The sequence below is a fragment of the Sciurus carolinensis genome, chromosome 1 (assembly GCF_902686445.1).
Source record: "Sciurus carolinensis chromosome 1, mSciCar1.2, whole genome shotgun sequence".
Classification (NCBI taxonomy): domain Eukaryota; kingdom Metazoa; phylum Chordata; class Mammalia; order Rodentia; family Sciuridae; genus Sciurus; species Sciurus carolinensis.
The window spans coordinates 137,884,984-137,906,054 of record NC_062213.1 but is presented as its reverse complement, the minus strand read 5'-3'; the positions used below and the strand labels follow the sequence as shown (position 1 = coordinate 137,906,054).

The window sequence follows — 21,071 nt, the reverse complement described above, 5'->3', positions numbered from 1 at the left end:
CAGGTTAGAAAGCAGGAAGAAAGACCCATCAGTCCTGAGGGTGTAGGTCTAGCCTCTTCCATGCTGAAGGTGCAGTGGGCTTGGTTTGCCCTCATATATACTCCACCATACACAGACTCGACTAGGCAGAGAGGTTGTACAAAACACGGCATCTGCTGGACCGAGACTCGCTGGTAGATTCTAGTGGTTAACATGCTGCTCTACACTAACAGCATTACTCTTCTAGAGAGACATGGGCAGTTCACAAGTTCATTCACCTGAATGTGCAACTCTACAAAGAAAGTGAGTAGCCCAGTTTTCTCTTCTGGCAAATCAAAGTCAATGCAGCTTCAGGGCTATTTCTAGAAGCTGCCAAACTGGTTTCTTTCTCAGGCCTTTTGCACTCGCTGCTGTCAGCTCTGCCTAGATGGAGCTTTTCCCAGGTCGCAGGGGTGGGCTCAGTCTTCACTGTTTGGATTTCTATTCCAGGGTCACATCAGCAGAGAAACCTACCAGGGCCACCCTGTCTAAAGCAGCTTCCCTCCTCCCACCCACCATACCCCCCTAATTTCTTTCTCTGTCTTCTTTTTCATTGAAGATCTAAACAGTACTTGATGCTACATTCTAATTTATTTATGATTAACCCACACTAGAATGCAAGCTCATGAGGGAGGGACTTTGTCTTGTTTATCACTTTATTCCCAGGGTCTAAACATGGCCTGGCTCATGGCAGCCCTCAGTTAGTGCTATTTGAATGAATTAATAGGAACGAAAGCCAAATACCTCAATTTCTAGCATAACCTCTGCTCGCTTTATTGTTCCTCGCTTTAACTTACTTCTCTATGCTTCCTGCCCTTTTTTGATGACAGGGACAATAGACAGATAGCTCTTTCCCTTTCAGATACCTTGTGTTGAAGCAGGAATCCTTAATCTAAAGGTATGTGAATTTATAAAAACCCAGTATTAAAGGAAAACACAAAGAGAAAGATTTATTGCACTGTTTGTGGGAGTATAGATTAATGCAATCCTCTGGAAGACAATTTAGAAATACCTAACAGAATTGTAAAACAAGTATTTTCTTGATCTACTAATTCTCAAATAGTACAGTTCATAAAAATAGCCCAGGAATGCTTGGAGAAGTATATAGAAGGAAGCTCATTGTAGCATTATTTTAGTGGTGAAAATTAGTAATAGCTCAAAAAATATCGATAATTCACACAGCTACAATACAGAGTAGAATACAATGTGATCTTATATAGTCACTGATGAGAATTAGATATGTGTTTATAGTGACATGGAAAAAAAAGCAAGCTGAAAAACTATCATAAATAGTAAGAACACATTTCTGTACAAAAATGATCACTGTGTGCATGGGTAGTGTGCACACACCCATACCCATATCCAAACACACACTTATGCACACCCACCCCCCACACATACACATACACACACACACACACACACACTTTATATTGGAGAAAAAGTTTTTGAAAAATGGCGTGTCAAGCTGTTAGCAGTGGTTTTAAATCTCTAAAGAAAGAACTGAGAAGGACTTCCACTTTCTAAATAATAAATTTTGTAATGTCTACATTTTAACAATAAGCAAATGACATTCATAATAACAAAAACAATAAAGACGTTAAACTTCATTTAAATTCTGGAGCTAAAGCACTTCAATATTTATAAAACTATTTAAATTTCCGAGCTCTAGTCCCAATGTTTTTATAAACAAATGCTGTCACCTCTGTAGCTTTATTTATTCCTGAACTATAAAATGGGGGCAGGAATACTTGTTCATCTACTGCTCAGGGTGACCAAGTGGCTAAATCAACATTGTGGGAACCATTTTAAAATCACTAAGTAAATGCCAAGCAACTGTTATGTATATAGTTTAAGCTTCTTGTTAGTATTATATTTAATTTACTCCTAAGAATACACTGTTACAACTCTTACAGATAAGAAAACTGCAGTGTAGAGAAATTAATTTTTTTCTGTGGAAAACAGAAGTAGAATCAAACTCTCCATCTTTAAATCCTTGTTTCATCTCCTATACTCCCTAGAAAGCAGGTAGATGCAAAGGCCCTGCAGACTATAAACCTATCCAGGACCAAAGGGACTAGGATTATAGTAAGTGGTAGTGACAAATTCCTTTGAACTCGAAAATAAAGTAAAAATATACTGAAAAAATTATGTTTCTTATCTTGCAAAGTGTGTTGGTCCATTATTACCAAAACAAATCAGTCATTTTAATGATGTGCAGATGATATGATTTGAGGCAGCCCAAACCAGTAACCAGAACCGTTTAGGAAAACCTATCCATAATATTCCAAATGATGATGAAGAATACAGACAAAGTAGAGAAGTTGCTGGAGGGAAAGGGAGAAGATGGAGGAAAGGGGAGGGGATGAAAGAGGAGGAGGAAAGGAAATGTGAGTTTTGATGAAACAAGCATGCTTTATTGTAGGAAAAATAAAACTTTTAGGAAAAAAAGCAGGAACAATGAGTTTACCAAACTGCAAAAGGGATACTTTATTCTTGAGAAGTTTGTGACAGTTTGCATGTTATGGTAATGTCACCATTATACTTATCAAGGTGTACAAACCTGGAGAAAGGACATGTTCTACCAGTTCCACACAGCTACAAGACTAAATTACTACCCTAACCAAGAAGTCAAATAAGAGGGCTCCTTTCCAAGTGGGCGGGTGAACTTCAATCCCCTCAGCTTCAGGCAAGCAGCTAATTTGAGACCAGTATTACAAAGTTCTCTCACATTCCCAGTACCAGTGCTGGATAGTAAGTCTGTTAATCATAAAACACTGTCAAGAAGATTTCAAAGGTAAGTTTCCCCAAGTGTTAAAAAAGGTACCTTAAAGATGATTCAGCATTGTAAGGGACCAGTAGAGAACTACCAGTCGCATTGCCCCAGTTAAAGTTGGAAATGCTCTGCCTAATTTTCATGGACTTGAACATTCCAGTCCTCTCAATGAGTCTCAAAACACAAAACTGTGGAACCCCACACAATTTTTATTTGCATAATGCTGCAGTGACAGGCTCCTGGGCCCAAGTCAGACACCCTGATGACGTGCCACTCAAAACTAGTAAAACTTGCCATCAGGATAATTCTAGAAGTCCCTTCTTGCCTCTCATTTATAGCTACTTATACCTCTCTGGTTTTCTTTATGCCCTCCTTTTTTTTTAATGGTCTTTATGCCCTCTTTATGAAGTGTTCTTTAAAATATTTTTGGGCAAGACTTCATTCCAATCTTCCTCAGTGTGCTATACTATTGGAAGCACAGTTTGTGGGTCACTGTATAGGTCAGCAAGAAGTCCCCTGGTGTTAATAGCTCGAGTAATACTGTTTTCTCCTTCAGACCATACCATTAAATTGTTTTCATTACCCACAGAGGGATTATTGTGTTAGAGCAAATGAGATCTGATACAAATTCAAACTGTCTAATTTCAACCTAACAAAATAGTTTACCCCTACTAACTAAAAGAATGAGGCAATGACAAAATTTTGTACAGAATTTTCTTATGATATATATACAGGCAGAAGACAAAAAACGTGCTTAACACAGGGATTCTAATAGAGCAAAATGATGCCGCTTCAAAGTGCAATCTGGAAATTTGGGGTGTGGGGGGTTACCCTACAGTTTATTTTCCTAGGGATTAAGGCTGGGGCTAGGTATTTCCCAAAGGTTTTAGAGAGAGTTTATATCTCTCTATATATGTGCCCTGGGAATAGCAGAGATGCCAATTTGGGCCTCTTGATTTCATTGGTATTCTTTCAGTCCTAAACCACCATTTTCTTTGTTCCTTCAGTTAACTGAATTTAAAAGTCAGACGCTGAATCTACCCTCTTGCTGCTCCCCTACCTCCTGAGGCTTCTGTCCTTTTGCTGTCCTTCTGATCTGCTTTTCTGTGCCTCTCTCACTGCCATCACAGCCACTCTTGCCTCTGAACTGCTTCTGCCTGGGATGAGGGCCATTCAGAACAACTCTGTCGGGACTCCAGAGCACAACTGCCAGGACTCTACCAGCAGAACACTGAATTAGAGACTGGTGTGTGTGTGTGTGTGTGTGTGTGTGTGTGTGTGTGTGTGTGTGTGTAGGGGGTTGGGGAGGCTCACGCACATATTAAATATGTTGCCCAATGATCTTGAGAAAAAGAGTCACAGCACCTATAGCTACATTTCTGCAATGTCAGCCTTCCAACCTCAAGCGCTTGGAACCAGTGAGAACCCATCTGCAGGCCCAGGCAGCAAATGTTCCTCTATTTAGGAGGGATCAGGAGTCCCAGGCTTCAGCAGGCTGACTGACTAGGATCTGGATGCCTGCTTTCTATCCTAGTCCCACTAATTAAAGTCTCCAGGGAAACCTGGTGCTGGGGCTCCCAGTTCCTCCAAATGATATGTCCCCTCCTCCTGACTCCCATCCTGGCCCATGTCAACGGCTTCCTTGATGCTGACTTTCAACTACTGATTACCAAGTGCACTTAAGCACGTGGTTGTTAGGAAATATGTTTCATTGTCCCTGATTCTCATTCCCAGGTCCCTACCCTTTCTTGATGGCTCCTAAGACACTCTCCAGGGTTCATGTTGTTATGCTTTGTCATCTAGGAACCACCACTTTACAATGATCTGCTGTCCTACTCCAGGCAGGCATAGCCTTTAGGAATCTGCCCAGAGAGCCAGGCCCTCCCCTCCACTGAATTATCTGGCAACCCTGGCCACAGCCTGCCAGAGACCCAAGACTTTCTGCTACTACAGAAACAGTGGCAGCCAGAAAGGGCATTGTCCATCTCAATGTGCTCACCTTCAATCTGCACTACTTCCTTTACCTAAAAATGTAGGCCCTGCATCACCTTGTGACCCTTTCTTTCCTGGCCTGGGCTATTAAAAGAGCTCCACCCAGGGGCCCCTCAGATTTTCAGGCACTCATGCCTCTGCCCAGAGAGCACTGACCAGAGAGCTCTCTAGGAAACTTAGAGCCCAGAGATGCCGAGGACTTTACCTCCCATGGAGAAATGCACACTGTGATCTTTGCATTCAGTCTCTCACACTTCCCTTGTAATGGGGTACTCAGTCCACTACCTACTGACTGGTAAATACAGGACATCCATTTGTGTGTCCCAATAAGTCTTCAAGGCACCTTATGAGATGAGGACTCTCTCGCACAACCTCAAACTCTAACCTACCCTTCCATTCTTTTATCCAAATTTGCCTCTGGCCTGTGAGCCTAATGGGCTCAGCTGGTTGGTGTTCTCTGAACCTCCAGGATCTAGTTATGTCGTCTCTAAGTCATCCAAGATGGCTTCCCTGAGCCTCTTGGGACTGCCTGTAAGACCCCAGATCCTGGACTCTAGCCCTAGGGATTTTGTAGGTTCTACAGAGCCGGGTCCCAGTCAGGTTCTCAGTTTAGAAATCCCCATCCTTCTCTGCCAGCTCCCACTGCTCATGACCTGTCCACATCACAATCACTATACCCCCCTAGGCCAACACCAACCATCCCCTTAATATGTGGAGCAGAAAGAGTCCTAACTCTCCCACCCAGCAGTCAATCTCCCATGAATCTCATTCCTGACTTTATAGGAATCCAAGAAAGCCTTTGATTAATGAACCTCCAGACTGTCCCTGCTGTGCCCTGAGGTCAGTCACTTTCTGTTCCACATGACAGAAATCCAGAATCCAGTTGTTGGTTCCTAGCATTGTCCCTGTGGACCACATTCAGAAAGACTCTCTGGGGCAGGAGGCCCTGCATGACCTTTTATTATTCAGAGGCCAGCAAAGAAATATCAGGAAGCCTAATGATCCTCCAACATAACGCAAATGCTACCCTCCTAAACAGCAAGTTGCCTTAAATCAGAGAAATGTGTTATAATAAATTTAGGAGGGTCCAGTCATCACCCCATAACATAGCATTAACTTCTTAAGGACCACCTCTATGTCCTTCTGAAGATCTGTCCAATACTACTGAACAGACACAATTTTAGCTTCTAAGCTGCATATGGATTCAATGAGAGCCCTCCAGAAAAACCCAGGTCTCTGTGCCACCTCAGCATCCCACTAGCTCTCCTGGTCTCATGCGGAAGCACCAAACTCCATGCTGAGACAGCATTCATAAATTTGCCATGTGTGTCTGGAGTCACAGTGGAACATCCAGGCAATGCTGCTGATCCTAGGAACTTTTCTGCATGGGTTTCAGCACCTAGACCTTCAAAAGCAAACCCCTTAGAATATCTCTGGGACCCAGAGCCTTCAACAGAACACTGGGCACAAGCATAAGAAGCCCTAGGACTAACAGCTTGGAACATTTCCTGGGGAGGAAGACACTGACCTGCCAAGGCAGGAATTGCTCATGTTGTACAAAAAGTCCCAGGCGTGGAATTCTTCAGGTGAACTCAGTCATCAGGGAGACTAGTCCGGATATAACATTTATATCATAAGCCTTGGTCCGGATAGGAAGGATACAGAGCAAGAATAGACTGTCCTCTGACTCATTGGTGAGTCCAGTTCTGCAAGCGCAGAAACATTGAAATTGTAGCCGAGTCCTGGGAGCACCAGTTGTGTGCAGGACTTCTCAACCACACAGTGCTGGCTGCCACATGTCAGGACTCCAGGCTGTTGATGAGGAAACTTGACCTGAAACATCAACCCTAGAGTAGACAAGAATCCTCTAAGAAAATACTTCTTGAAATTGGGATTGATCACAAGACAACACACACAGCTGGCCCTCCTAATCCTGGGGAGCTACTTTAATGAGAGCTCAGTCTCCTCTAGTGCCATGGACCCTAGTAGGGTTAGTCCTGGGCTTGGACAGGCCAAGAGGCTCATCTCAGTACCAAGGTCAGCCTCATGGACTGGGCCATGGTGCCAGTCACATGGGGTCAGCACCCACAGGAGCTAAACCTTGGTTTTTAGCTCTATTGACCTGTCTTGAAAGTCTCAATAATTTTATGTTTACTTATTTTTTGTAAGGGGGCCAATGGAACATGAGAAAGTCTGGGAAGACAAGTGAAGAAAAAGGAAAGGGTTTTATGTTTTAGTACCTTTAGTGTACTTCCCCCTGCCTTTTGAACAAGGGACCCACAAATTACATAGCAGGCCCTGTTAGTAGTATGAATATAACCCCCTCCAAATAACCACTGCCCTGGGAAGGAGGGAATCATGCTAATCATCACCAGAGACCCTGAAGGTCCTCCAACTTTGCCAAAGAATCTCTTTTCATGCTTTAGAGTCACTCACAAAAGTCAATGCTAGTTCAAGATAATTAGGTTTCCTACCCAGACCCTCCCCAGCTTCCCCAGCTCATAAAATGATGGTCCCTGGTGAGAACCAGGACACAGGGGCCTGTATGCCAGGAAGTAATCATGACAGGATGTCCAGAATTAGTAAGGCAAATCCTTAGTGATGCTGAATCTGGCCCCACAGTAATGACAAGGACAAGAACTGAGGTTCTGGAAGCTGCTCAAGGCAGAAGCGCCCTGAAGAGAAGAGTCCCGCCTCTCACCAACTGCATATTTCTCCAATCTCCTTGCTGGAGCTGCTGAGAAGTGGGCTCCGGCACTGTGAGGGTAGCACAGCCCTGGTCAGGCAGTGGGGTTGGAATAAAGGTTTGGCCACAGTTTGATGACTGACCTAGGGCAGGTTTCCATCTCTCTGAGCCTCTTTCCTCATATTCAAAATGGGTGCAGCAAGGCTTCCCTACAGAGCTATGAAGAGGATTTAAAAGCACAATGTGATGCTCGAGTCAGTAAAACCCTCTTTTTTTTTTTTCTGATAAGGTTGTTATTAGAGATTAGACAATCAAAAGACAGTAGGATGAATCGAATATTACTTTCCTGTGTTCATATATGAATACATGACTGCTTTAACAGTCTTGTGTACAACCACAAGAATGGGAAGTTATGGGATGTTACCCCATGTATGTATATGTTGAAATACATTCTACTGTCATGTATAACTAAAAAGAGCAATAAAAATTTTTTGAAGAGAAAGAAGTGAGAAATCATGCATAAAATGCCTGACACTTCAAGGAGTTTGATAAATGGCAATTCTGTTCTACCTTCTCCTTCCTTGTCCCTTTGTTCTTATGACCAGATCCTTCATTAACCAGTAAAGAGTTGGTTCCTGCCCCAGTTGTCACAAATACACGTGTCTGTTAGTTTATATATAAGCACTTGTTGAGTATATACTGTGTGCCAGGAGTTGCAGATATAAAAACAGACAGACACAGTCTTGTCTTCGACATGCTCACTGTCTCAGAAGAGATGCAGGCATTCAGCAAAAGATAATTTAATTGAATTTAGCAAACATTTTTTAATTATTTTATTATGAATTATAACAAAACAAGTTAATACTTTACACATATAAAAGTGTGTTGTAGAAGCATTGGATAATTAATGCTGCCTGTGGGAATCGAAGAAAATATCATGGAGAAGGAAGACTTTTGAGTTGGATCTTGAAGGAAGGACATGAGTTTGACACACTTTAAAAAGGCCAAGAATGGAGATACTGGCTCGGGAAGCACTCACAAGGATGTGTTGGCTCAAGCCTCAAGAGGAAGGTCACCTTGAAAGGACTTGGAGAGCTGAAGAGACGGGACAAGGGGCACTTCAGGGATGGTCAGAAATGGAGGAGACTGGACACGCAACAGAAAAGGAGAACGCATCAAAGGGTAGCATGAAGCAGCAGTCTCACAACAGGGAAGTCAAGTTAGGCAGCTAAATGTGGCAAAGGAGGCTTAATCAAGCAGCGTTGTTAAGAGTGTTGGGGTAAGAAGCCAGCTCGACACAGTACAAGGTATTAAGAAAACAGGATAATGAAGGGTAAAATGTCCGGTGATGATGGCAAAGAGAGAGATAGGACAGTAGTTAGAAGGGGAGGTAATGTCAGAGGTTGTGCTCTTTTCTGGTTAAACACTTGGGAGAGTAGGCTTCTGGCTCCCCAGCTCCTGGAAGGAAGTAATGGGCTCCAGCCGAAAATGAGAAAGTAAGGATGGGGGGTAGGGTAGGGGAGGTCCATGCCAGATGAAGGAAGGGAGGGTGTTCAGACCAGAAGGGAGGGGAGAGCAAGGGCACAGCTCAGAGGCCTTAAGGAAAGTGGCAGTTTGATGAATCCAGTCTAGTTCTTGCCTGTCCTCTGCCTCTGAATCTCAGTATCCATAATGGAATCCTATTTCCAGGTTTTCTCTGGTCTCTGCCACCTGCTTTCTGGATCTCTGCTTCCTGCCAAATTTCCAGAAGATTCCAACAAGCTCACACTCAACTGGTCTCCTCCCTGTCTGCTCTCTGCAGCTCCTGATGGGCCTCCCTGGCTGATGGTCCCTCTGGTATTCACGGGGCTATGGCTGGCAGAGGGTCCTTCCTGCAGGGGCTCCTATGAGAACCAGTTCTGCCTCTCTCTGGAACCTGAGCTACTGACCATCCCCAGAGCCCTGGGCCTACATCATTCTTTCTCCCACCTACCTCTCACCTTTCTAAAACTCTGGGCTTCTCAGATCCCACCTTCATGTTAATCAATATTGCTAGATGGGGCAGTTTCTCTGGGGGCTGAAGACTGACTACAGACCTACTTAATTTGGCCTGCATAATCTTTTAACAACACTTGAAATCTGAATGTCTTTGCATAGGACATGATCTAGTCAATTGGTCACAGATACCACCCCTCCCTCCTGCATTATAACCACCTCAGGTACAATTCGCATACTCATCTATCTTCCTGGTCTCTGTTCTTTTTTTTTTTTTTTGGGGGGGGGGTGCTGGGGATTGAACCCAGGGCCTTGTGCTTACAAGGCAAGCACTCTACCAACTGAGCTATCTCCCCAGCCCCCTGGTCTCTGTTCTTTATTTGACAAAAAATTCCACACTATCTTAGAATTCAAGGCCTTCAATTCTCGGACTCCAGGGTGCCTCTAAAACTGGATTGCCATTGCTATTTAGTTCATTACTCCAGAAATAGTCTGTGCTGCCCCATACTAACCCATGGCCCAGCATGGCCTCTCTAGGTCTACGGATGCCTGTCTCCTGCCCTGCCTCTCCTCCTATCTTCAAGGTCTTGTTCTCATCTCCCTGCTGGCTCTGTTGAGATCTACCCTTTATCCTACCTCTTTGGGAAGGCCTCCACCAACCATCCAGTGTTTTATTTGCCTGGATCCCCTCACTTGGCCATTGCAGACATTTCTTTGTTTCTTTTAGTTATCTTTTGAGGAGGCATCTCATTTTCTCGGATAAGCCCATAAACAGTGTTCCTTGTAAGTCATGCATAAGAAAAGCCTCACAGAGCAGACCTGCCTCTGTGTGCTCTGTCACGTGACACAACTTACTGACTCACAAGCCTTGGTCATCTCCTGACAACCATAAACAACCAGAGCAAGTACAAAGTCAAAACACCAGTAGGGTAGAAGCCATGTTTTAGAGTTATCTCCTGCCTAAAACCCAGGAGGGTGTCAATAAATGTTTACGATGAAAAAACAAACAAAGAAATAAAACACAAAGAATAAAATAGACCCATAGTTGCGTGGTAAACCGTTTGATCTGATACAACAACCCTTGTGGTATATCACTGTCACTCAGGCATCCAAGAGCAGGTATATTTCTCCAAGGCAATAAGTTTGAACCCACTGGAAGCAGCAAGAACTAGGAAGCCCAGAACTCTGGCCACAGCACTAGCAATGATTTACAAGGTGAACTTGATCAAATCTCTCAACTGATATTAATTCCTCAAGGCAATGGGATCTTTCCTGCACACACTCCACAGGTTTCATGATAACAATCTGGTGGCAAAGGAGAGCAGGTGTCTGGGCTGGAGGGACAACTGTCAGAGCAGGAAGGAAGGGCTGCTCGCCTGTGGTGTCCCGGTAGCTTCTACTTCCTGATTCTCTTTCCCTTTACCCAACTTCCATGTTGATTCCCAGGTCCATGATAGGCTGTGATTCTAGAAAGCACCTTTCACTCTGGATTCCTACCCAACATGTTTGCCTTAGCTACACACTGGATACAGCAGTTTCCAGTTGAAATGTTCAAAGTATAAACAATGCTAATGTGAATTTGATAAAAGTCTCCCATAGGTCAGCATACACCATAGTATTCTAGGTGTTAAATTAGCCTGGTGATGTGAAACCCAAGCAACAGATAATAACCACATTCTCCTTTAGCAGAAATCAAGGCCCTGAGAGAGGGCTTTACTGTGTTTTGGAATTCTGAGCCTTCCAGGAGGCCAGGTGTTGGCAGGAAGGTTGGATGTGGTTGGGTAAAGGAACTTTTCCCCCAAAAAATCTTCTTCTCAGAAAGGTCAAATTGAGGAATGTTTCTGTCCCTTGCACTCAGAAAATATTCAATAATTGTTTGTTCTAGCTGAAGAGAAAGGTCTCAATTTTCTAAAAAGAATAAAAGCAAAAAAAAAAAAAAGTTTTCAAGGGAACATGAAAGTGGAATAATGCAACAGAACCAGAAGTGCATTCAATGCAACAGAACTTGAGGGTATGTGGAAGAAAGGAAAGAAGGCAGAAGGCAGAGCAGTGACCACACTAGAAACAAGGACAAAGGTTTGAGAAAAATGACTTTCAAACTGACTGCAAAGGGAGAGACCAGCGACAGTGAAATGGGGAAGAAGGACCAAGGGCCAGACTTGAGATGACCAATAGCCACACAGGATAGAGGGGGAAAAGGAAAGAAAGAGAAAGAAAAAAAGAAAGAAAGAAAGAAAGAAAGAGGGAGGGAAGGAGGGAGGGAGGGAGGAAGGAAGGAAGGAAGGAAAAGACAGATTCCTAACAGTGCTGTGATGGTAAGAAGGGGCAGTGAGGTGACAATCTGAAAAGGCAGGATGAAGTAGCATGTGCCAATGGATTTTCTTTTTTAATTTGAAGCTGTTTTCCTTCTAACATCAGACATTGAGGTCTTCTCAATCCGCATGACCCCCTCAGAAGGGGAAAGGATATGTCCAACAGTGTGTGGCTGGGCCAGCAGCTGAGAGGCGGTGGCAATTTGCACCCACTCATTCACACCTTGCCCAGGAAACAATGCATCCCTCCCATAAGGCCCTGTTGCAATGTCATGATGCACACAGGAAGGTCATAGTCTGCAACATAGGTTCTCTGACAAGAGAACAGCCCTGGACACAATGTACTAAGTAATGGTGCCTGGAAGCTTTCACTCTGGAAAGATTTAGTCTTTCTCTGTCTGATATGACTCTGCACAGTGATAAGAGAGCCCCTGCATGCCAACAGTCTATTCATGGCACAAGGCAAAACTTTAGCTCATTTTTTTCAGATAAATGTTCAATAGGGCATACAAGGTGGCTAACATGAAAAGCAGACTTCTGTGCTATGCAGGTAACTACAAGAAACTACATGAAATCAGAAAACAAAGGTTCCCTGGTTAGCTTCCCTGCCTCTTGGTTAAGCATGTGTTAAGCAGACAAACGACTTCCTTCCTTCTTTCCTTCGAGCAAACACATTTCACTGATGAAGCCCATGAACAAAGTCAAAGACCTGGGTTCTGGTCCCAGTTCTTTGCAGACTCAAGGCAAATTTTTCAATCCTCAGAAATAAAGGCAGTTGACTAACAAGTCACCCTGGTAGGATTTTCAGCAAGATGGGGACAATTTGATATAAGGAACATCCAGTACATCTACACACAGATGCTGGTGCTGTACTACAGGATTTGTATCAAGCTGATTCTTAGTGGTCAAGGTCTCATTTACAATGCTTTCTTCATAAATGTTGCAAAATTGATATGAATTTTTAACGCAAAGTTCATCTGTCAGAGACAGCAATGATTAACAGAATTTCATCAGGGAGAGGATAGTGCAGAGGAACTAGAAATGCAAGCTCAGAGTTTCTCAGTTTTGTGGTGACCATGTGTTCAGATTGGCCTGGGTTTCTGGAAACTGGTACCATTTGCCAGCACACCTGGTTAGCTTTCTCTTGGCTATTTGTCTACATTACAAAATCTGCCATTGGGACAACAATAGCAGTAGGCCTCTGGTCACTTTCTCCAAGGTATACTTGGTGACCAGGAATAAAAGATTACTCAACTTGAATAAAGGAAAAAGCTCTTCAGAATCAAACTAAGGACTAAGAAGAGCAGTTAATATTTACTCAGCCTTACTGTGAACCAAGCACTATACTGTATGCTTTATGCATATCATCTCACTGAATCCTCAATGCCTCGACAGGCCAAATGTGCTAATATTAATGCCATTTTACAGACAGGAAAATGAAGTCACAGAGAGGTTAGGTAAATTGCTTGGGTGTCACGCAACTTGGAAGTGCCAAAGTCAGAGTTTAAATCTACTTTCCTCCCAGAATCCAAAGCCCCTATTCCTACAGTCTATTTTAATAAGCATGAAGTTTATGGAGTTGGACGAGTACAGAGCTGTTGCTCCCCTGGAGGTGTTATAACCATCATTACCATTTTGCAAAATCTTTAGAACAAATCAAGAGCGAGTTAAATGTTGGAAGAGCATTATAGAAATAAACTAAAAATCAGGGGAGATATGAGTTATAAACTCCATGACTTGAGTCCAGGTCATTCTATCCCTATTACTTGCAAGAGGCCATTAATTGACTGTGAAGAGTAGGGTCCCAGAGCCCATATACTTGAATTTGAACCTTGGGAAAGACACTGAACCTCTCTGGGCCTCAGTTTCCTCATCTGGTAATAATAATAGAATCTCCCTCATAAAGTGGGCATGAATACTAAATGGAATAAAATATGTAAATGAAAGCAAAACACACAATTTCAATGTTTGTACTAGTGTGAATCTAGGGCCAAGACATGCAAGTCCACTCAAGTTTTCCTGTCTGTAAGCTAAATCTGCATGGAGTTATCATGAGGATTAAGTGAAATAAAATGCTAAAAGCTAGGAATGTGCCAATTTTGTTATAAGGAGCACCCATCAACGGTCTTTTCTTTTCTCCTTCCCAAGACAGTTCCATCCCTTATCCTTCTGCAACCTTGGTTCCTCTTATTATAAAACGGAACACCTGCTTATTCCCTTCTACTGTCTAGTTCATCGCCATGTCCAGTCAGAACCTGCCAAAGATCAAGTTGGAATTGAGGAAACCTGGGTTCTTCTTTGAGTTCCAGCTTTTGAAAAGTCACTTAACTTCCCTAAATCTCAATTTCCTCATTTATTCACTCTATCTTGAGCTCAATAAGCATGTGCTAGAGAGGGCAGTACATGTTAGAAACACAAAGATAAAAAGGGACAGTTCCTGACTTCAAAGTGAACATGCTCTAGTTAAAAATAAAGGCATGTAAACAATTTAGTGCACTGATTATTTATCATCAATCTAAGAGGAGAGAAGAGAGGAAGTGAGAAGAAAAATACCCAACTCCTTGTTTCAATTACTACAAACCTTTTCAAAGTCCCTTTAAGAATAATAATGTTTCATATTTTGAATTTGGTCCTTACCGACCAAAAAAATAAACCATGGCCTTTCAAATGTTCTTGACAATCTCCTGTGTCAAGAAATACATTTTATATCACGATCCAGTGTACACATATACACATAAAAAGAAAGATTATGAAACAGAACTTATACCTATCAAATGCAAGGTATCCTGACATTTCTTTATATGTGATGTCATTTAAAAAATGTGTTGGCTAAAAATCTCACTATTTTACCCCCTACCACCACCATTTATAGTTTTGCCTTTCATAGGTTCAATTACCTTGTCAACTCCTGAAAATATTAAATGGAAAATTCAAGAAATAAATAATTCATAAGCTTTTTATTGTGACATTCTGATTAGCACAATGTGTATGAGATTTTCCACCTGGGCAGTGAATTTCCCTCCATTCCACCTGGGATGTTAATCATCCCTTTGTCCAGCACTTCTACACTATATGTGCCACCTGCCTGCCAGTCACTTAGAGTCATCTTGGTGACCAAGTCAACTGTCATGGTATCAAAGTGCTCATGTTCAAGTAATGCTTATTTTGTTTAACAGAAGCTTTGAAGTAAAGAGCAGTCATGCTGGCATTTTGGGCATGCCAAAAAAAGCCAAAATGCTGAAACCTATGGCAAGTTGTTCTTGTTAATCTCTTACTCAGATTAATTAATAAATTAAACTTTACCTTTGGTATGTACATACAGAAAAAAACACCGTATGTAGGCTTAGTACAATTCATGGTTTTGGGCATTCATTGCAGGTGAACATATCCCCACGGATAACTGGGGACTACTAGTCATAACCCACAGTCTGAAAAATATCACCCTGAGAACCAGAAAGGTTTGCTAAAGGCTCCAAAATCATGGTTCATGAATCCCTTCACCCTTTCTTTTCTTTTGTGCTTCAAGACATTGAAAAATAGAAGAAAGTCCAGTCCCATTTTCTGATCCCTGTGTGCACATTTTACATGATGTGTTGTTTGACAATAAACAAGGGTTTTGTGTGTGTGTGTGTGTGTGTGTGTGTGTGGTAACTGAAGTTAATTAGGCTCCTTGACAAGTAAGTACAATTTCAAAACTCTCTCAGGCAGGTCCTCAGTGCCCTTTGAAGAGCAGGATCATATGTCTCCAAAGTCTTCTCAATGAGAACCAACAAGCAAGTTTTTTTTTTTTTTTTTTCACATAAAGAGCCCTATCACACATCATAACTCCGAGGCAAGCAAGCATTCTGCCTCAGGGCTGCTAAAATGGGAACATGATGCCTACATGCCTTTCCACCCATACACAGATTTGAAACTCATACCACCATTCTCACTACCACCAACCTCAAGGAAAGAATCAGCTCCCCATTCTGATGTGTGTGTTCAAACAAAATCTTACACTGGAAAGGAACACAAAGGACTTCTGGTCTACCTCTCTCCTTCCAATGAGAACAGCCAATGAAACTTTCCTGTTCACAATGGCACTGCTTTTCACTGTGCCCTGACAATCATGTGCTGATGGGCCCTTCGTTGCTGTACTACACAAGCTTTAGATGTTTCTACCATCCCACTTTTCATTATGCAGTTTCTCCTACCCAGAATTTCTTTCCTCTTGCCCACACAAATCCGATCTATCCTTTCTGATTACATCTCAAGCTAAGCATCTTCCCCAAACTTGATAGCCCCTTGCCTCTTTCTCAGAACTGAGAGTAAGCCCACTAAATTCATGCAACCCTTGCCTCTTTGCACACTGCTTAATAGACAGTTATGTATTTACTGACTGACTATAACATTTAAAAGACCAGTATGTGTAAGAAACTTTAGGATTTAATTTTAAATGAGCTCTCCCTACTGGATATAGATGGAGGAGCAGTTAGAAAGGTCTAGTACTATGTCATAAAGATATTTAAATCATATAATTATTGAAGAAATTAATATTAAGCTATTGCTATCCACATACCAAGAACCAGTGATTGCAATGATGGTAAATGCCAATGGTGTTGATTTTTCTAAAATACTATCCTTTGGGAGATGCTCGTTTTAGGCAACTGAATTCTTATATTTATTAGATAGGGCAACTGGGGACTTCTTCCCTAAGAGAATACTGCAGTAGGTGCTCTCAAGGAAAGAGGATCTGTTTGTTATGTATAATGTGCTCGATAACACAGACAATCCACAGGCCTGTGTTGGTTGCTGCCCTATAAGATTCTCATCCATTCTCTCCCCACCCTTTCTCTCCTCTTTCTCTCCTACTTATGCCCCTCATTCCTTACCCTGCTTTCTTCCTTCCCATTCCCACCTTCGGTTACTTATTGTTTTAATGGGATCATTGAACTTTATTACCTGGAAAGAACTTGAAGATTACCTATTCTACCTCAGATAAGAATGTTTAACCCAGAAAAAAATAAACTAATATTCTTCAGATCATCCTATAGAAAAATGAAAGGGTTGGGGCCAAACCCCAAATCTCTGTTATCCAAAGAAATGAGGAGTTCAAAGTCTTAAAACCTTTACACCACCTAGCTCTTCAGTTTCATTTCCTCTGTCCCCAAACTTCCTGTCTTCCACCAGATCCCTCTGTCTCACCACTGAGGAACTTCCCTAGGCCCTCAACACCAAGCTGTCTTCCTGCCATAAACCAATTCCCCAGTGCTGTTTCATATTAATCCCACGACTTCTCTTATCCTACTTGCCAATTTCATTATTTATTCCTGTTTTTCTCTTACCCAACACCACATCTGTCAAAACCACATATATCCTTTATTTTAAACTCTCACATAGCTATTCCAGATAAAGTTACATATGACACTGAAGCTGTGGCTATAACCACCATATGGAGTCCTATTCTCTCCACCTAGAAGTACAGAAGACTTTTCAATCTTCTGTTACATGCTGTATATAATGTGCTGAAAGAAGAAAGTTTTTTTTTTCTTTAAGCAGGCAGGTAATTCCTCAGGACACAGGAAGAAGCAATTGATTACACCTACAAGTTAAGCAGGGGACATATATACTACAGTTCATTGGCACTACTTATAAATGTCAAACTTCACTCCTTACCAAAGACATCAATATCCTCTCTAATTCAAGAGGGGAAATACAAATGAATGAAAACTTGACCTTTCCTGTCCTTGTCTAGGTGCTAAATGGAGAATGAAGTGGTCAATGCAGAAGACCACATAAAGAGGACACCAGTAAAAAGTTCGAATAAAGCAAAACTAGCTGCAGGGTGCAAGTGCATTCTGGAGGCCAGCTGCACAGAGACATAGGGTCCCATCACTAACACTGAAATGACTCTGGGCACGATGCTTAACCTCTGTTCAATTTCTTCATCTGCTCAATGGGGACAATAATAGCACCCTCATAGGGTTGTCATGAGGACTAAACAAGCTAATATAAAAATACTTAGGGCAATGCTAAGCACATATACTAAGCACTTTGTAAATGTTTATCAAGTAAACCCTTTGACTGAAATTGTCTTGACAATCATACTAGGCGTCTGCTGACCTCCAAACCTTATGAGCAGCATTAGGACCTGGAGACATGGTGATGGCTTCCATCCCACCACAATGCTCTGTATGCTCCAGGATGAATGGTCCCCCTGAAGGTCATTTTATAGTCCCTTCACTTTGGGAGATGGCAGGTATACACAGCTGAACCTGTCATTAATGGTCCCCACTGCAGCAGCCACGACTCATGGTGAGAAAAGCTCTCTTTCCTTAGAAGACAAGACGTACAAAATCACAAAAGTTTTTATGCGCCTACACATCACAGATTCTACTTATAGCCCAGAACTGGAATTGGGGCAACAGGTTACCTCCATACTGAAAACAAAACAAAGCAAAAAGTCCAGCTTACCACATGTATCTTTTTGGGACAGGGCTCATAGAACAAAGCAAAACTCCTCAGAGCTCCCTATCCTACTCCTCCTTTTCTTAGGTTTATTCTAATCAGGCTCTCAACTATACCAACTTCGATCCTCTCCATGTCACCAAACAACCACCACTCTGCTAAACCCAGTAAGACCTTGTCTTCTTCCACCTCTCAGGAGCATTGACTGACAGATTGAACAAGCCTAATCTGAAAATCCAAAACCCAAATTATAGCACAGTCTGAAACTTTTTGAGCACCAACAAATAAAAAGTTTGAAACATCCAAACATTTTGGGTCAGGGACTCTCAGCCCATACCTGCTTCCCCTGGCTGCTTTCTTCTCTTGGTTTCTCGGCCATCATAATCTCCTGAAGTTTCTCTGATGGCTGCCCCTTGCTTCAACCTCCCTACATTGGGATCCCCTGAGGCTCCTTCCTAGACCCTCTTTTCTTCACCACTGACATTTACTTTCATGGTTAGCTGGTGTCATCTTGTGACTTCAAGTACCATTTCCTCTCCACCAGTGACTCTCAAAGATATATAAGCCCAGTCCCAAATATTGAAATTCTGATTCATATATCCAACTGCCTACCCACTAGGATCGGCCCTCCACTTGAATGTCTAATAGGATACTAAATTAAGCATGTCTAAAACCAAACTCCTGCCCTTCCCTCCCAACCTTAGTTTTCCCCATCTCAGTTAATGACATTTCCCACCTCCCCTTCTTCCTTCACCTTTCTCATCAACAAATCCTATCACTTCTACCTTTAAAAGCTATCCAGGATCTGACCATTACCTCCAACTTCTGCTGTGACTCTGTAATTCTCCCCGGTATTGAAATACCCTCTCAAACAATTTTCTGATTTTTTCCCATGACCCACTATAGCATTTTCTAAAACCAACAGCCAGAGCAACATCACTCTAATGGAAGTCAGATCAGGTCATTCCTTTCAAAAGCTTCCAGTAGCTTCTCCTCCCACTAAGAAAACCTAAAGTCCTTATGAAGGCATGACCCCACATAAGTTGAGAGGCCCACCCCTTAGCCCTTCGCTCTTGACCTCGTCTCTTCCTACTTTTTCTTTGCTCACTCCACTCCAGCCACACCAGCCTCCTTGCTGTTGGACTCCTGCATTTATTAGGTTTTCTCCCTGGAATCCTTCCCCAGTCATCCATGTGGTTTGCCCTTCATGTCTTCACATCTCTCTCTATTTTTTATTTATTGGTTCTAATTAGTTACACCTTCACATCTCTGCTTAAAAGTTATCTTCTAGGTGTCCTTTAAAATGCTTTTTTAAAATTGCAAACTATATCTGCCTAGTATTCCTATATCTCTTCCTTGACTTATTTTTTCCACATAGGACTCATTTTATGTCTGACTTCTTCTGTTTACCTCCATTAGAATAGCTAGTTTCACCTTCCCCTATTATAGTAAAAACTCCAGGTGAGTTGGGATTTAGGTCTGTTTTTCACCGTCGCCTTCTAACTGCCTCATAAGTAGAAACTCAGTGAAGACTTGCTGAATGAATGAGAATAATGGATCGCCGTGGTTCCTCTTACCTAAGACAGTCATCACTGTCTTCATGAGCTTCATGGGTGTCCTCCGGCGGCTGATGGACCCACTTGTGTGTGGAGACAAAACGTTGGTTTTCCTCTTGACGTACATGTAGATCCGCAGGTACACCACCACCATGATGAAGAAGGCCACGAGGTTGGACACAGTCCAGAAAATGAGGTAACTCCTGCTGTAAATGGGGGCCAGGGAAGAGCAGGCAGAGATGTTGCAGAGGCAATTCCATCCCAGCGTGGGGACCGCCCCCATGAAGATGGCAATGGCCCACACAAGCAGAATGAGCAGTGTCACTCTCTTTTTGGTCAGATTGCTGTGGACTCGCATCCTCATGATTGACATGTGCCTTTCCACAGCAATGACCAGTAAATTGGTCAGAGAAGCTGTCAAGCTAGTGTCCAGAAGCCCCTGGCGGAGAAACCAGCGGTTGACAGTCAAAGTTTTTGAAACGGGGCCAGTGTTAAACATCAGGAATACATAAGCAATTCCAGCAAAGAAATCTGCAGCGGCTAAATTAGCCAACAGGTAGTAGAAGGGGAAATGGAACTTTCTGTTTTTGATCACTGCTGCGATGACCAGAGAATTAGAAAAAAAAATAAACAGGCAGAAAAATGTTCCAACACACAAAACAATCACAAGCTTTGTTCCTGTCCACTCGTCGGGAGTGTCAGTGTTGCTCCTATTATAAAAAAAGTCCATGCGTTTATCATAGTGACACTCATTCATTGTGGAGAAGAGTTGAACATCCTAGAAAGAAATTTAAAGAGAAAACAAATATCACTCTTCATGGATTTAGTCACTAAGTCACCAATTACCACTGCTAGGTCTTTTCTTCTGGCTAACTCCTATTAATCTTTCATGTCTCAATATAAATGTCCCTTACTCCAATATACTAGTCCCCAACCTCCTACCCCAGCATTTAGCTTGCATGTTAGTTATTTGTTTCCCAGGCTAGTCTGTAAGTTCAGTGAGGGAGGGTTTGTGTCTATTTTGTTCACTTATAAATAACCCCAGGATCCAGTGCCCTGCCTGCCTCATGACAGGTAATTGCTGAGTAGTTGCCTGAATGAATGACAGGATGATCATGGAAGCATCAATATATCAAAAGTGCTGAGAACTGCAATATGCACTCTGCACGGGTAACAATTACCACACAGCACAAAGCATTAATGAATGCTTCCTCTTGGTGGTTTCTAGTCCATTTCTTATTTATGGGGCATGTTGATTAACCAAGGGCAGGTTGGTAATGCCAAGCACATTCCTGCCAAGATAATGGGTG

The 21,071-nt window shown here is 42.4% G+C and overlaps 1 protein-coding gene across 3 annotated transcripts in view; it reads right to left on the bottom strand.

Moving 5' to 3' along the window:
* Lpar3 (lysophosphatidic acid receptor 3) overlaps positions 1–21,071 on the bottom strand; it is a 76,670-nt gene that overhangs the window by 27,784 nt on the left and 27,815 nt on the right. For all 3 annotated transcript variants that reach the window (XM_047560562.1, XM_047560552.1, XM_047560541.1), the window contains one exon: positions 19,783–20,539. In XM_047560562.1, coding sequence (XP_047416518.1) covers positions 19,783–20,518 — 736 coding nt within the window. In that variant the 5' untranslated portion in view covers positions 20,519–20,539. The remainder of the gene's footprint in view (positions 1–19,782; positions 20,540–21,071) is intronic.